The sequence below is a fragment of the Pithys albifrons genome, chromosome 25 (genome assembly GCF_047495875.1).
Source record: "Pithys albifrons albifrons isolate INPA30051 chromosome 25, PitAlb_v1, whole genome shotgun sequence".
Classification (NCBI taxonomy): domain Eukaryota; kingdom Metazoa; phylum Chordata; class Aves; order Passeriformes; family Thamnophilidae; genus Pithys; species Pithys albifrons.
The window spans coordinates 1,926,498-1,940,676 of NC_092482.1; the positions used below are offsets into that span (position 1 = coordinate 1,926,498).

The window sequence follows — 14,179 nt, forward strand, 5'->3', positions numbered from 1 at the left end:
CCATCCTCATCCTGTTCCATCCACAAGATTCCTCATCCCTGTTCCATCCTCATCCCTGTTCCATCCACATCCCAGTTCCCTCCTCATCCCTGTTCCATCCTCATCCCAGTTCCATCCACATCCCAGTTCCCTCCTCATCCCGGATCCATCCTCATCCCTGTTCCATCCTCATCCTGTTTCATGCCCATGCTTGTTCCATCCTCATCCCAGTGCCCTCCACATTCCAGTTCCATCCCCATCCCAGTCCCCTCCTCATCCTGGATCCATCCTCATCCCTGTTCCATCCTCATCTCAGTTCCATCCCCATCCCGGTTCCCCCCGCCCCATCCCGGTTCCCCCCTCCCCATCCCGGTTCCCCCCTCCCCATCCCAGTTCCCTCCCCATCCCGGTTCCCCCCTCCCTATCCCGGTTCCCCCCGCCCCATCCCGGTTCCCCCCGCCCCATCCCAGTTCCCTCCCCATCCCGGTTCCCCCCGCCCCATCCCGGTTCACTCGCGGCGCTGCCGCTCCCAACGCGCACGTGGCTTCCCCTCGCCGGTTCCGGTGCCGTGCCCGGAGCATCCCGCGGTTGCTGCGGGTGGAGCCGCCCCCCTCCAGCACTGCCCGTGCCGTCATCCCGATCCCCACGATCCCGATCCCCACGATCCCGGTGGTCCCCACGATCCCGGTGCTGCCGGTGCCTCCCCCTTTCAGCACGTGGTGGCTGCCCCCACTTCCCCACCACCCCCCTTCCCCCCCTATTCTTCGGCCAATGGTCCCGCCCGGCCCCCCCCTCTTCCCTTTCCTCTCCAATGGGGGCGCGCGGCGGGCGCGTCCAATGGCGCTCGGCGCGGGGGGGGGCGGCCCGGCGGCCAATCAGCGCGCGGGGCGCGGGGCGCGCGCGCGGGGCGGCCTCACCCGGCGTATCCCTCCGCCCGTCCCGGTGCGCGCGCGCCGCGCCCGCCGCCTCCGCCCGCGCGGCACCTTTTTTTTCCTCCCTACCCCCCCCAAACCCTCTCTCTCAATCGCTTTATAATTTCTTTTTTTTTTCTTTCCTTTTTTTTTTCTTCCCTCGTCTATAATTTTAATCCCTCCCGCGCCGCAGACGCACCGGGAGTTACACCCACCCACCGGCGCCTCCGCCCCGCTCCGGCGCGGCCCGGCCAGGCCCGGCCCGGCGGCTCCAGCGCGGGGCAGGCCCCGCCGCTCCGCTCCTTCCCCTCCCCGGGCCCGCCCCGCTCCCCCCCGGCCCGGCCCTCAACCCTCCCCTCCCTCCCTCCCTCCTCCCGCTCCTCCCGCCGGCGCCGGAGCCGCCACGCCGCCGCCATGGAGCTCATCACCATCCTGGAGAAAACGGTGTCGCCGGGTAAGGGCGGCGGGGCCCGGCGGGGCGGGCGCGGCGGGGCGGGCGGGCCGGGCCGGGCCGCTTGGGCCGCGCCTGACGCCGGTTTCCCCTCCCCCCCTTTCCCCGCTCCCTCCCTCCCGCAGACTGCTCGGAGCTCGAGGCGGCGCAGAAGTTCCTGGAGCAGGCGGCCATCGAGAACCTGGTGAGAGCTGCGGGAGGTGCCGGTGCCGGTACCGGAGCCGCTGCCGCCGCCTCGGCCCCGCCCGGCCCGGCCCGGCCCGACCCGACCGCCATGGCCGCGCCCGGTCGTGCCCGCGCCCGGCGCTCCGGCCGGCCAATGGGAGAGCGCGCTGCACCCCGGCCGGCCAATGGGAACGCGCGCTGCCCCCGCGCCGGCCAATGGGAGCGCGGCGCCGGGAGCGGGGGGTGAAGGCGGGGCGGGAGCGGCCGCGGGCCATGTGCGGGCAGCGCGGCCATGGCGGGAGCGGCACCGGCACCGGGATCGGGAACGGGAACGAGACCGGGGATGGGAATGGGAACGGGACAGCCCGTCCGGCATGCACAGGGGGCACGGGGACAGCCGGGATACCCGGCAGGGCACAGAGCCCACCCGGAGCTCTGACCGAACACAGGGCCTACCCTGATCCCACCAACATCCCTGCCCAGTCCCGGTGCCCAGTTCTAGAGCCGGTTCCAGTGCCACATCCCGGGACTCCCACCCACCCTGTGGGATCCTGCCTGATCCTAGTGATGGGTCCCAGTGCCCACTCCCAGTGCCCGCCGGGACACCCTCCCAGTCCCAGTGCCCCCCTGAATCCCCTCCCAGTGCCCGCCGGGACCCCCTGCCCAGTCCCAGTGCCCGCCGGGACCCCCTGCCCAGTCCCAGTGACCCCTAGATCCCCTCCCAGTGCCCGCCGGGACCCCCTGCCCAGTCCCAGTGCCCGCCGGGACCCCCTACCCAGTCCCAGTGCCCCCCTAGATCCCCTCCCAGTGCTCCCCAGAACCCCTGCCCAGTCCCAGTTCCTGCCTGTAGAACCCCCACATCACCCCAGACCCCTCCAAATGGGTGGTCCTGGAGCGATGGGGTCTGGAAAGGGGTCAGGGGGGTGAGGGGATCCTCTGGGTTGCACCCAGGCCCCCCAGTGACCTTAAAGCAGAGGAAAAAGGGGAAAAATTATTTAAAATGATGAAAAGAGAGAGGAAGTAAAGCCAAAGGTTCAGGTTTTTCCCAGCAGGGAAGTTGGGCTGGGCTTGAGAAGGGGTTTGCTTAGTCAGGGCTGCAGCCTTTGAGCCACATCAATTCTGGGTCAAAATCCCCTGGAATGGTGTTGGTGAAACCTCAGGGCACCTCCCACCGTTATCCTGGAGCTCCTGGGCTGTGGGACATGAAGGATTTGGGGTGGTGCTCCTGGTTTTGGGGTGTGGGAAAGAGCTGGAGGAGCTGTGGGGTTTCCAGGGTTTCATTGAGATCCTCTGAGTTGTCAGAGGCAGGTGAGGGGAGGACAGAGGAAGCAGAACCTGTGCTGGGACCCAAAATGTGTGTCCTGGGGTGGGGTGAGGGTGTGGAATGGTCAGGGCAGGAGAAGGGAGAGGATGGACAGAAGGATGTGGAGCTCAGGGCTGTTCCATCCTGGGATGTGGAATGGTCAGGGCAGGAGAAGGAAGAGGATGGAGAGAAGGATGTGGAGCTCAGGGCTGTTCCATCCTGGGATGTGGAATGGTCAGGGCAGGAGAAGGGAGAGGATGGAGAGAAGGATGTGGAGCTCAGGACTGTTCCATCCTGGGATGTGGAATGGTCAGGGCAGGAGAAGGGAGAGGATGGAGAGAAGGATGTGGAGCTCAGGACTGTTCCATCCTGGGATGTGGAATGGTCAGGGCAGGATAAGGGAGAGGATGGAGAGAAGGATGTGGAGCTCAGGGCTGTTCCATCCTGGGATGTGGAATGCTCAGGGCAGGAGAAGGGAGAGGATGGAGAGAAGGATGTGGAGCTCAGGGCTGTTCCATCCTGGGATGTGGAATGGTCAGGGCAGGAGAAGGGAGAGGATGGAGAGAAGGATGTGGAGCTCAGGGCTGTTCCATCCCAGGATGTGGTCAGGGGGTGGGTGGGAAGAGCCTGGATGGCCCCAGGAGAGGGCAGAGGGTGATGGAGCCTCTTGCTCTTCCTCCTCCTCCTCCCCTTCCTCCTTCCCCACCCAATTTAACCCTTTTGGCAGATTTAGCCCCTTGTCTGGGCTGTTCACGGGCACCTCTGGCAGTGAAGCTGCAAATCTGCATTTCCTGAGAGGTTTAATGTGATGCTTCTCATTTTCTGCTGAAATCAGCCTGAAAGCCCCACAAAAAGACATTTTTTTCCTGCTAATTTATGAGTGAGAACCCCAAAGATGCTTCTTCACCTTTGAGCTTCAGTAATTTTCTTCTCAAAGGTGGCAGCAACACTTTTCACTTCGCCCTGTGAGCATTTTTTTGGCTTGTTCCTCACTTGGGATAAAATCAGTGTATAAAACATGAGCAGTCTGGGTGGTTTGAAGGGGTTTAGGGGGTGGATTTGTAGAGTTTTGTCTGTTCCATCAAAATTTGGGAGCATCTCTGATGCTTTGCCCTCATCACTTGGAGTTTTCCCACATTTTTTGTCCCCAGATCTTGCAACTGGAACATTAAAAAGTTCTGGATGGAACAACTAAAATGAATTTTTATTTTAAGAGCTGGGATTGAGGACAGGAACTCGTCCTGTGCTGAACTCCTGAATGCTGATTTAATTTTAAAAATGGCTTTTTGATCTTTCTATGGATCTTAAAATCTCTTAAGGCTTTTTAAGAGGCATCTTAAGATTTCTTAAGAGATTATAGAAATGGATTTAATGTAACTGGAAGTTAAATATCTCCAGCAAAGCCACTTCACTGCCTGGTTTTAAAGCCATGCAGCAGCTCCCTCTCTTTCCTTGGAAGGTTTTCTGAGCAGCCAAAAAGCTTCTGAGGGGCAGGAAATTAAAAAACTCAAAATTCAGCTCCTTTTTGTGCAGCAGAAGCCTCTGAAATGTGAGGCTGTGGGATCAAGGCTTGGAAAATTAAGGGTTTAGCAAAGCAAGTGGCACCAATTTTTACCCCCTGGGGGAGCTTAATCATCATTTTGTTCTCCACCCCCTGGAAGTTTTCCCACATTTTTTTGTCTCCCAGTCCTGCAGTTTGGGTGTTGAGGAGTTCTGGGTGGAAGAATTCAAATGGATTTTATTTGCCCAAGACACAGGTGCAGATTTGGGAGTTTGGGACCTCCCAGAAATCCCTTTGAAACCTCCCAGACCCCTCTTTGGGACCTCCCCAGACCCCCCTTTGGGACCACCCAAAATTCCCTTTGGGACCTCCCCAGACCCCCCTTTGGGACCTCCCCAGACCCCCCTTTGGGACCTCCCCAGACCCCCCTTTGGGACCTCCCCAGACCCCCCTTTGGGACCTCCCCGAAATCCCTTTTGGGACCTCCCCAGAAATCCCTTTTGGGACCTCCCCAGAACCCCCTTTTGGGACCTCCCCAGAACCCCCTTTTGGGACCTCCCCAGAACCCCCTTTTAGGACCTCCCCAGAACCCCCTTTTGGGACCTCCCCAGACCCCCCTTTGGGACCTCCCCAGACCCCCCTTTGGGACCACCCAAAATTCCCTTTGGGACCTCCCCAGAACCCCCTTTGGGACCTCCCCAGACCCCCCTTTGGGACCACCCAAAATTCCCTTTGGGACCTCCCCAGAACCCCCTTTGGGACCTCCCCAGAACCCCCTTTGGGACCTCCCCAAATTCCCTTTGGGACCTCCCCGGACCCCCCTTTGAGACCTCCCCGGACCCCCCTTTGAGACCTCCCCAGACCCCCCTTTTGGGACCTCCCCGGACCCCCCTTTGGGACCTCCCCGGACCCCCCTTTGAGACCTCCCCGGACCCCCCTTTTGGGACCTCCCCAGAACCCCCTTTTGGGACCTCCCCAAATTCCTTTTGGGACCTCCCCGGACCCCCCTTTTGGGACCTCCCCAGACCCCCTTTTGGGACCTCCCCCGAACCCCCTTTAGGGACCTCCCCAGAACCCCCTTTGGGACCTCCCCAAATCTTCTTGGAACCTCCTAAATCCCTTTCTAACTCCCCAAAAATCCCTTTCTGACTCCCCAAAGCGGCACCTCCTTCCTTAACAATCCTCATCCGGGCGTTTCCCTTGGAACGAGGAATTCAGGGGCTCATTCCCATCCGGCAGATCCATCTCCAGGCCTGGGGAGTGGTTGGTTCCCAGGGATCCTCAGGGCAGCAGGAGCAGGGAAGGTGACAGAGCTATAAACGATCCCGGTCAGCGGGAGCTGACGGCGCTTCCCGAGCAGCTTAAGGCCCCTAATCCTGGGACAGAGGCAGGGCTGGAGCTGAGCAGGGACTGAGTGCAGGGGGTCTGGGGGCTCACCCTGCTCTGTGTCCCCAGCCCACCTTCCTGGTGGAACTGTCCAGAGTGCTGGCAAACCCCGGGAACAGCCAGGTGGCTCGAGTGGCCGCGGGGCTGCAGATCAAGAACTCGCTGACCTCCAAGGACCCCGACATCAAGGCCCAGTACCAGCAGAGATGGTTGGCCATCGACGCCAACGCCCGCAGGGAGGTCAAGAACTACGTGAGTGTTGCTCTTCTTGCCGGGGTCTCTCTTGGAGGGGTCATTTTTTCCATAGTTTTCCACCTAAAAGGGCTCCTGGTGGCTTTTCCTGTTCTCCGGAGAAGCAGCAGCAGCACCTGCTCAGGAGCTGCTTCTTGTGGGGTGTTTGTTCTGTTGGAGCAACAGGGTGGAATTGGGAGGAGGTTCTTCCCCCACAGAGGGTGGTTGGGCAGTGGAATTCCAGAGGGAAGTCACAGCTCCAAAGCTGCCAGAGCTCAAAGTGGGGTATTTGTTCTGTTGGAGCATCAGGGTGGAATTGGGAGAAGGTTCTTCCCCCACAGAGGGTGGTTGGGCAGTGGAATTCCAGAGGGAAGTCACAGCTCCAAAGCTGCCAGAGCTCCTTGTGGGGTGTTTGTTCTGTTGGAGCATCAGGGTGGAATTGGGAGGAGGTTCTTCCACCACAGAGGGTGGTTGGGGACTGGAATTCCAGAGGGAAGACACAGCTCCAGAGCTGCCAGAGCTCAGGGTGGGGGTTGGTCTCTTCTCCCAGGCACTCAGCAATAGGACAAGGGGGGCACGATGGGCTCAAGCTCTGCCAGAGGAAATTTAAGGTGGATATCAGGAAAAATTTCTTTCCAGAGGGAGTGCTCAGGGATTGGAATGGGCTGCCCAGAGAGGGGGTGGATTCCCCATCCCTGGAGGTTTTTCACCTGAGCTTGGCCGTGGCACTGAGTGCCATGATCTGGTAAAGGGACTGGAGTTGGACCAAGGGTTGGACTTGATGATCTCAGAGGGCTTTTCCAACCCAATCCATTCTGTGATTCTGTGGATGTGGCACTGAGTGAGAATCCACCATGTCTTGATCCAACCCCACTGTGATCACCAGCCCAGGGCACTGAGTGGCTCTGAGTCTCCTCTTAAACACCTCCAGAGACAGAGAATCCACCATGTCTTGATCCAACCCTACTGTGATCACCAGCCCAGGGCACTCTGTGCCCTGGGCTGGTGATCACAGTGGGGTTGGATCAAGGATTGGACTTGATGATCTTGGAGGTCTTTTCCAATCCGTGCCCTGGGCTGGTGATCACAGTGGGGTTGGATCAAGTGTTGGACTTGCTGATCTCTGAGGTCTTTTCCAACCCAATCCATTCTATGATTCTCAGGGACAGGGTTGGAATTTGGAGTGTCCAGGAGTTGCACTTGGTGCTCCTTGTGGGTCCCTTCCAGCTCAGGGTGTTCTGTGATACTGTGATGGTTTTAACCTTCAGGATTGGTTTGGGTTGGAAGGAAGGAAGAAGGTTTTTGCAATGAAGATGTTCAAACACTGTCACAGTTTTCCCAGAGAAGCTGTGGCTGTCTCTGGATCCTTGGGAGTGTCCCAGGCCAGGCTGGACAGGGCTTGGAGCACCCTGGGATAGTGGGAGGTGTCCCTGCCCATGGCAGTGGTGGGACTGGATGGGCTTTAACCCAATCCATTCTGGGGTTCTGTGACTGTGAATCCCTCTGTGTGGTGCTGCTGGGACTGCCCTGGGAGTGCCCCATCCCTGGGAGTGTCCCAGGCCAGGCTGGACAGGGCTGGGAGCACCCTGGGATAGTGAGAGGTGTCCCTGCCATGGCAGGGGTGGCACTGAGTGGGCTTTAACCCAATCCATTCTGGGGTTCTGTGACTGTGATTCCCTCTGTGTGGTGCTGCTGGGACTGCCCTGGGAGTGCCCCATCCCTGGGAGTGTCCAAGGCTGGGCTGGATGAGTCTTGGAGCACCCTGGGCTGGTGGGAGGTGTCCCTGCCCATGGCAGGGGTGGGACTGGATGGGCTTTAACCCAATCCATTCTGGGGTTCTGTGACTGTGATTCCCTCTGTGTGGTGCTGCTGGGACTGCCCTGGGAGTGCCCCATCCCTGGGAGTGTCCAAGGCTGGGCTGGATGAGTCTTGGAGCACCCTGGGATAGTGGGAGGTGTCCCTGCCCATGGCAGGGGTTGCCACTGGATAAATTTGGAGTTCCCTTCCCTCCCAAACCATTCCAGGATTCCTTGGCTGCCCCACTGAGCAACTGCACCTGTGTTGGGGTTTGATCTTTTAGAAGGAAGATTTTCCTTCCTTTTCTGAGGAGCAGCTTCCTCAGGAGCTGTGGGATCCCAGTTGGCACCCAGGCTGTGTCTGAGCACACACATTGACACGAGGCCTTGGGAGTTTTATGAGCAGAATGTGGTGGAAAGTTCCAGACAGAAAATGAGCTTCTTCCCTGTTGTGGCTTTGCCCGAGGGCTCCTTCTCTCCTTGGTGGTTAATTCAGGACCTGCAGCCCCAGGAGTGGATTTTGGGGTTCCTGGGGGTGTTTTGGGATTGGGGCAGCCTGGCCTGGAACTTGATTTTATGGAGTTGTTTTTGGTGTTTATGGAAATCTCTATAAAATCCCAGGATGGTTTGGGTTGGAAGGACCTTAAAGAGGATCCATTTCCACCCCCTGACACCTCCCACTGTCCCAGGGTGCTCCAGCCTGGCCTGGGACACTCCCAGGGGATGGAGCATCCCGAAATTCCCTGGGAATGATTGATAATGATAATAGTGGAAATAATAGAAATAATAATTATGGTCAGTACTAGTAATATTTTGGTTTAATATTATTTTAAATAATAAATAAATTTAATAATGTTGTTGCTTTGTGGTGATTTTTAATAGTATTTAATAATAATTATTGCCTTATAATTTTTCTTTGTTGTAAATTTAAATAATAATTAATAATAATAATGACGATTTTACTTGATAATAATTTTGATTTGTTGTAATTTTAAATAATAATTTAATAATAATAATAATGATAATTTTAGTTTGTAATAATTTCGCTTTGTGGTAATTTTGCACAATATTTAATAATAATTATGATGATTTTAGTTTATAATAATTTTGCTTTGTGGTAATTTGAAATAATAATTTAATAATAATAATGACAATTTTACTTGATGATCATTTTGATTTGTGGTAATTTTAAATAATAATTTAATAATAATAATGACAATTTTACTTGATAATAATTTTGCTTTGTGGTAATTTGAAATAATAATTTAATAATAATAATGACAATTTTACTTGATAATAATTTTGCTTTGTGGTGATTTTAAACCAGAATAATAATGACAATTTTACTTGATAATTATTTTGATTTGTGGTAATTTTAAGCAATAATAATAATGACAATTTTGCTTTATAATCATTTTGCTTTGTGGAAATTTCAAATAATAATTTAATAATAATAATAATACCATTTTACTTGATAATAATTTTGCTTTGTCATAATTCTAAAAAATAGTCATTTTAAAAAATAATAGTTTTTATAATAATAGTAATAATAATAATAATAATAATAATAATAATAATAGTTTTACTTTAGATTAATTTTGCTTTCCAAGTGGGGAGGGATTGTTTGAGCCCTGGCTGTGTCCCAGCACACGGAGTGTTCACAGAGCAACAGGATGGGTTGGAATCCCACCAGGATGCCCCTTCCCTTTGGGAACGTCCCCCTCCCTTTTTGGGAACGTCCCCCTCCCTTTTTGGGAACGTCCCCCTCCCTTTTTTGGGAACGTCCCCCTCCCTTTTTTGGGAACGTCCCCCTCCCTTTTTTGGGAACGTCCCCCTCCCTTTTTTGGGAACGTCCCCCTCCCTTTTTTGGGAACGTTCCCCTCCCTTTTTTGGGAACGTTCCCCTCCCTTTTTTGGGAACGTTCCCCTCCCTTTTTTGGGAACGTTCCCCTCCCTTTTTTGGGAACGTTCCCCTCCCTTTTTTGGGAACGTTCCCCTCCCTTTTTTGGGAACGTTCCCCTCCCTTTTTTGGGAACGTTCCCCTCCCTTTTTTGGGAACGTTCCCCTCCCTTTTTTGGGAACGTTCCCCTCCCTTTTTTGGGACGTTTCCCCTCCCTTTTTTTGGGAACGTTCCCCTCCCTTTTTTTGGGAACGTTTCCCCTCCCTTTTTTTGGGAACGTTTCCCCTCCCTTTTTTTGGGAACGTTTCCCCTCCCTTTTTTGGGACGTTTCCCCTCCCCGTTTTGGGAACGTTTCCCCTCCCCGTTTTGGGAACGTTTCCCCTCCCCGTTTTGGGAAGGTTTCCCCTCCCCGTTTTGGGAAGGTTTCCCCTCCCGTTTTGGGAAGGTTTCCCCTCCCGTTTTGGGAAGGTTTCCCCTCCCGTTTTGGGAAGGTTTCCCCTCCCGTTTTGGGAAGGTTTCCCCTCCCGTTTTGGGAAGGTTTCCCCTCCCGTGTTGGGAACGTTCCCCCTCCCGTGTTGGGAACGTTCCCCCTCCCGTGTTGGGAACGTTCCCCCTCCCGTTTTGGGAAGGTTTCCCCTCCCGTGTTGGGAACGTTCCCCCTCCCGTTTTGGGAACGTTCCCCCTCCCGTTTGGAACGTTCCCCCTCCCGTTGGGAACGTTCCCCTCCCATTGGCAGCAGGAGGCAGAGCCGTGTTGGGGGGTCTGGGCCCGGCTGGCCCTGCCTCAAGCCCCCCGTGCCCGTTCCAGGTGCTGCAGACCCTCGGCACAGAGACCTACCGGCCCAGCTCGGCCTCCCAGTGCGTGGCTGGCATCGCCTGCGCAGAGATCCCCATGAACCAGTGGCCAGAGCTCATCCCCCAGCTGGTGGCCAACGTCACCAACCAGCACAGCACCGAGCACATGAAGGAGTCCACGCTGGAGGCCATCGGATACATCTGCCAGGACATCGTGAGTCACTCTGGGGGCTGCTCGGGGGTTCCAGGAGGGGTTTGCTCCCAAGCTCTGCCCAGAACTTGTGTGCCTTTTTCTTGCTGTTCTGAAGCTGTGCCTGGGTTATATAGGCTGGATTTTGGGAAAGGGTCTCTCTCCAGGGTTTGGTCATGGCCCCAAACCTGCCAGAGCTCAAAGAGATGCTGTTTGAAGGATTTCCATGAGGGTTTTGTTCCCAAGTTCCTCCCTGCACTTCTGTTCCCTTTGCTCCCTGCTCTGGTTGGGATTGAAGCTGTGCCTGGGTTATTTAGGTTGGATTTTGGGAAAGGGTCTCTCTCCAGGGTTTGGTCATGCCCCAAACCTGCCAGAGCTCAAGGAGGTGCTGTTTGAAGGATTTCCATGAGGGTTTTGCTCCCAAGCTCTGCCCATCACTTCTGTTCCTTTGGCTCCCTGCTCTGGTTGGGATTGAAGCTGTGCCAAGGAGTTTTAGGTTGGATTTTGAGAAAGGTTCTTCTCCCAGAGGTTGTTCACGACCCCAAACCTGCCAGAGCTCAAAGAGGGAAGGATTTGTTTGAAGTATTTCCATGAGGGTTTTGCTCTCAAGTTCTTTCCAGCACTTCTGTTCCTTTTGCTCCCTGTTCTGGTTGGGATTGAACCCATGCCAGGGTTATCTAGCCTGGATTTTGGGAAAGGTTCTCTCTCCAGGGTTTGGTCATGGCCCCAAACCTGCCAGAGCTCAAAGAGATGCTGTTTGAAGGATTTCCATGAGGATTTTACTCCCTAGTTCTTTCCTGCACTTGTGTTCCCTTTGCTCCCTGCTCTGAAGCTGTTCCTGGGTTGTTTAGGTTGGATTTTGGGAAAGGGTCTCTCTCCAGGGTTTGGTCATGGCCCCAAACCTGCCAGAGCTCAAAGAGGGAAGGATTTGTTTGAAGGATTTCCATGAGGGTTTTACTCCTAAAGTCTCCCCAGCACCTCTTTTCCTTTTTCTCCCTGCTCTGTTTGGGATTGAAGCTGTGCCAGGGAGTTTTAGATTGGATTTTGGGAAAGGTTCTTCTCTCAAGGATTGAAGGACACTGGAACTTTCCAGGGTTTGGTCACAGCCCCAAACCTGCTCTGTTTGGACAACACTCTCAGGGACAGGGTGGGATTTTGGGATGTCCTGTACAAGGCCAGGAGTTGGGCTGGAAGATCCTCATGGATCCCTTCCAACTCAGGATATTCCACAATTCTCTGACTTGACAATCCTGGGAGGCCTTTCCAGCCTTAAGCATTCCATGATTGCACATCCAGGAGGCTGTGGAGCTTCCTTGTGCTGGTTGCCTCCAATCCTGCTGCCAGAACTCTGGGAGCAAACCCAGGGCTGCTGCCTGGAAGGACTGACCTGTTTTCCCAGCACAAATCCAGGTCATGTTCCCTAAAGGGAAGGTTTAAATCTCTGTGGTCACACCAGGCTGGGGGAAAACTCCAGCTCAGCACCCAAAGCTCCAGCTCAGCACCCAAAGCTCCAGCTCAGCACCCAAAGCTCCAGCTCAGCACCCAAAGCTCCAGCTCAGCACCCAAAGCTCCAGCTCAGCACCCAAAGCTCCAGCTCAGCACCCAAAGCTCCAGCTCAGCACCCAAAGCTCCAGCTCAGCACCCAAAACTCCAGCTCAGCACCCAAATCTTGGGTAAAATGGTGCTAGAACAGTGACCAGGGATTGATTCCTTTCTGCTTTGGGAAAATCTGACCCTTCATGTTGTTAGAGAAGCCCCTTTCTTGTTAATTTGGGAATTTCTGAGGAAGGTTGAGCTGTTTGAGGCACCTTCTGCAGGAGCTCTGGTGGGAATTGGTTGGAAAAGTGGCCTGACATTTAGAACTGGAATCAGCATCTGATTTTCTGGTCCTGGGGAATGTCCTGGGGAATGTCCTGGTGCTGTGTCCCTGCTGGAATCTCAGTGGAGTGAGGCAGGAGGAGAAATCTTGAGTTTGGGACTTTTTTTTGGCTTCAGGGGGTTGGTGTCAGTGAGGAGAAAAGTGAAACAAAAGAGGAAATCTGTTTGTGAAGAATCCCTGTGGCTCTGGAGTGCCTGTTCCTTGGGGTTTGGGTGGAATGGATCCCTAAGCTCTGGAATTTTGGGGTGGAATGGATCCCTAACCTCTGGAATTTTGGGGTGGAATGGATCCCTAACCTCTGGAATTTTGGGGTGGAATGGATCCCTAACCTCTGGAATTTTGGGGTGGAATGGATCCCTAACCTCTGGATTTTGGGGTGGAATGGATCCCTAACCTCTGGATTTTTGGATGGAATGGATCCCTAACCTCTGGATTTTTGGGAGGAATGGATCCCTAACCTCTGGGGGTTTTGGTGGGATGGGTCACTAAGCTCTGGAATTTTGGGTGGAATGGATCCCTAACCTCTGGAATTTTGGGTGGAATGGATCCCTAACCTCTGGGTTTTGGGGGGTTTTTGGTGGAATGGATCCCTAACCTCTGGAATTTTGGGTGGAATGGATCCCTAACCTGGATTTTTGGGGATTTTTTTGGTGGAATGGATCCCTAACCTCTGGATTTTTGAGTGGAATGGATCCCTAACCTCTGGATTTGGGGGTTTTTTTGGTGGAATGGGTCACTAACCTCTGGATTTTTTTTTTTTTTTTTTTTTTTTGTGGAATGGGTCACTAACCTCTGGATTTTTGAGTGGAATGGATCCCTAAGCTCTGGATTTTGGGGATTTTTTTGGTGGAATGGATCCCTAACCTCTGGATTTTTGGGTGGAATGAATCCCTAAGCTCTGGAATTTTGGGTGGAATGGATCCCTAACCTCTGGAATTTTGGGTGGAATGGATCCCTAACCTCTGGAATTTTGGGTGGAATGGATCCCTAAGCTCTGGATTTTTGGGGTTTTTTTAGTGGAATGGATCCCTAACCTCTGGAATTTTGGGTGGAATGGATCCCTAACCTCTGGATTTTTGGGTGGAATGGATCCCTAAGCTCTGGATTTTGGGGGGTTTTTGGGTGGAATGGATCCCTAAGCTCTGGATTTTGGGGGTTTTTTTGGTGGAATGGATCCCTGAGCTCTGGATTTTTGGGTGCCCTGCCTTGCTGGTTCAGTATTTTCCACCCTGTATTTCTTTTATCCCCTTTAGAGTTTCCAAGTTTTGTGACCCTGGTTTGGGAATGTTGAATTTATCTGCTGTTTAAATTCTGATGTCCCACCTCACCCAGTTCTTTGGGGGTCCTGCAAACTTCATTTACCACAAAGAAAAACGAACCTTTAGTGTATTCACAGCTTGATTCTTTAAGCCTTGAGTGTTTAACTGCCATTTAACACTTTCCTGCTCTTGCTGCTGGTCCAGACATGGCATTTTTTGCTCTTTTATCTGGAAAATATTGGCAAAAAACAGAGTCCCAACCAGAGGTGCTGGTGGAGAGGTCAGAAATCAGTTGGAAATCTGTGGTTTTAATATTGTGGATGAATGAAGTCAAGTCCTGGAGCTCAGTGGTTTGTGTTTGATACCCTGGGATTTATTGGGCATTTATGACTTGAATTTCTGCAGTGTTTGTGCTCATTTCAGTCTCATTCCCAT

General features: G+C 53.8%; 1 protein-coding gene across 2 annotated transcripts in view; it reads left to right on the forward strand.

Annotated features, from left to right (window-relative positions):
* Nucleotides 1-889: 889 nt before the first annotated feature.
* KPNB1 (karyopherin subunit beta 1) overlaps nt 890-14,179 on the forward strand; it is a 37,718-nt gene continuing 24,428 nt past the window's right edge. For both annotated transcript variants that reach the window (XM_071577264.1, XM_071577265.1), the window contains exons 1-4: nt 890-1,344; nt 1,467-1,525; nt 5,766-5,948; nt 10,430-10,630. In XM_071577264.1, coding sequence (XP_071433365.1) covers nt 1,305-1,344; nt 1,467-1,525; nt 5,766-5,948; nt 10,430-10,630 — 483 coding nt within the window. In that variant the 5' untranslated portion in view covers nt 890-1,304. The remainder of the gene's footprint in view (nt 1,345-1,466; nt 1,526-5,765; nt 5,949-10,429; nt 10,631-14,179) is intronic.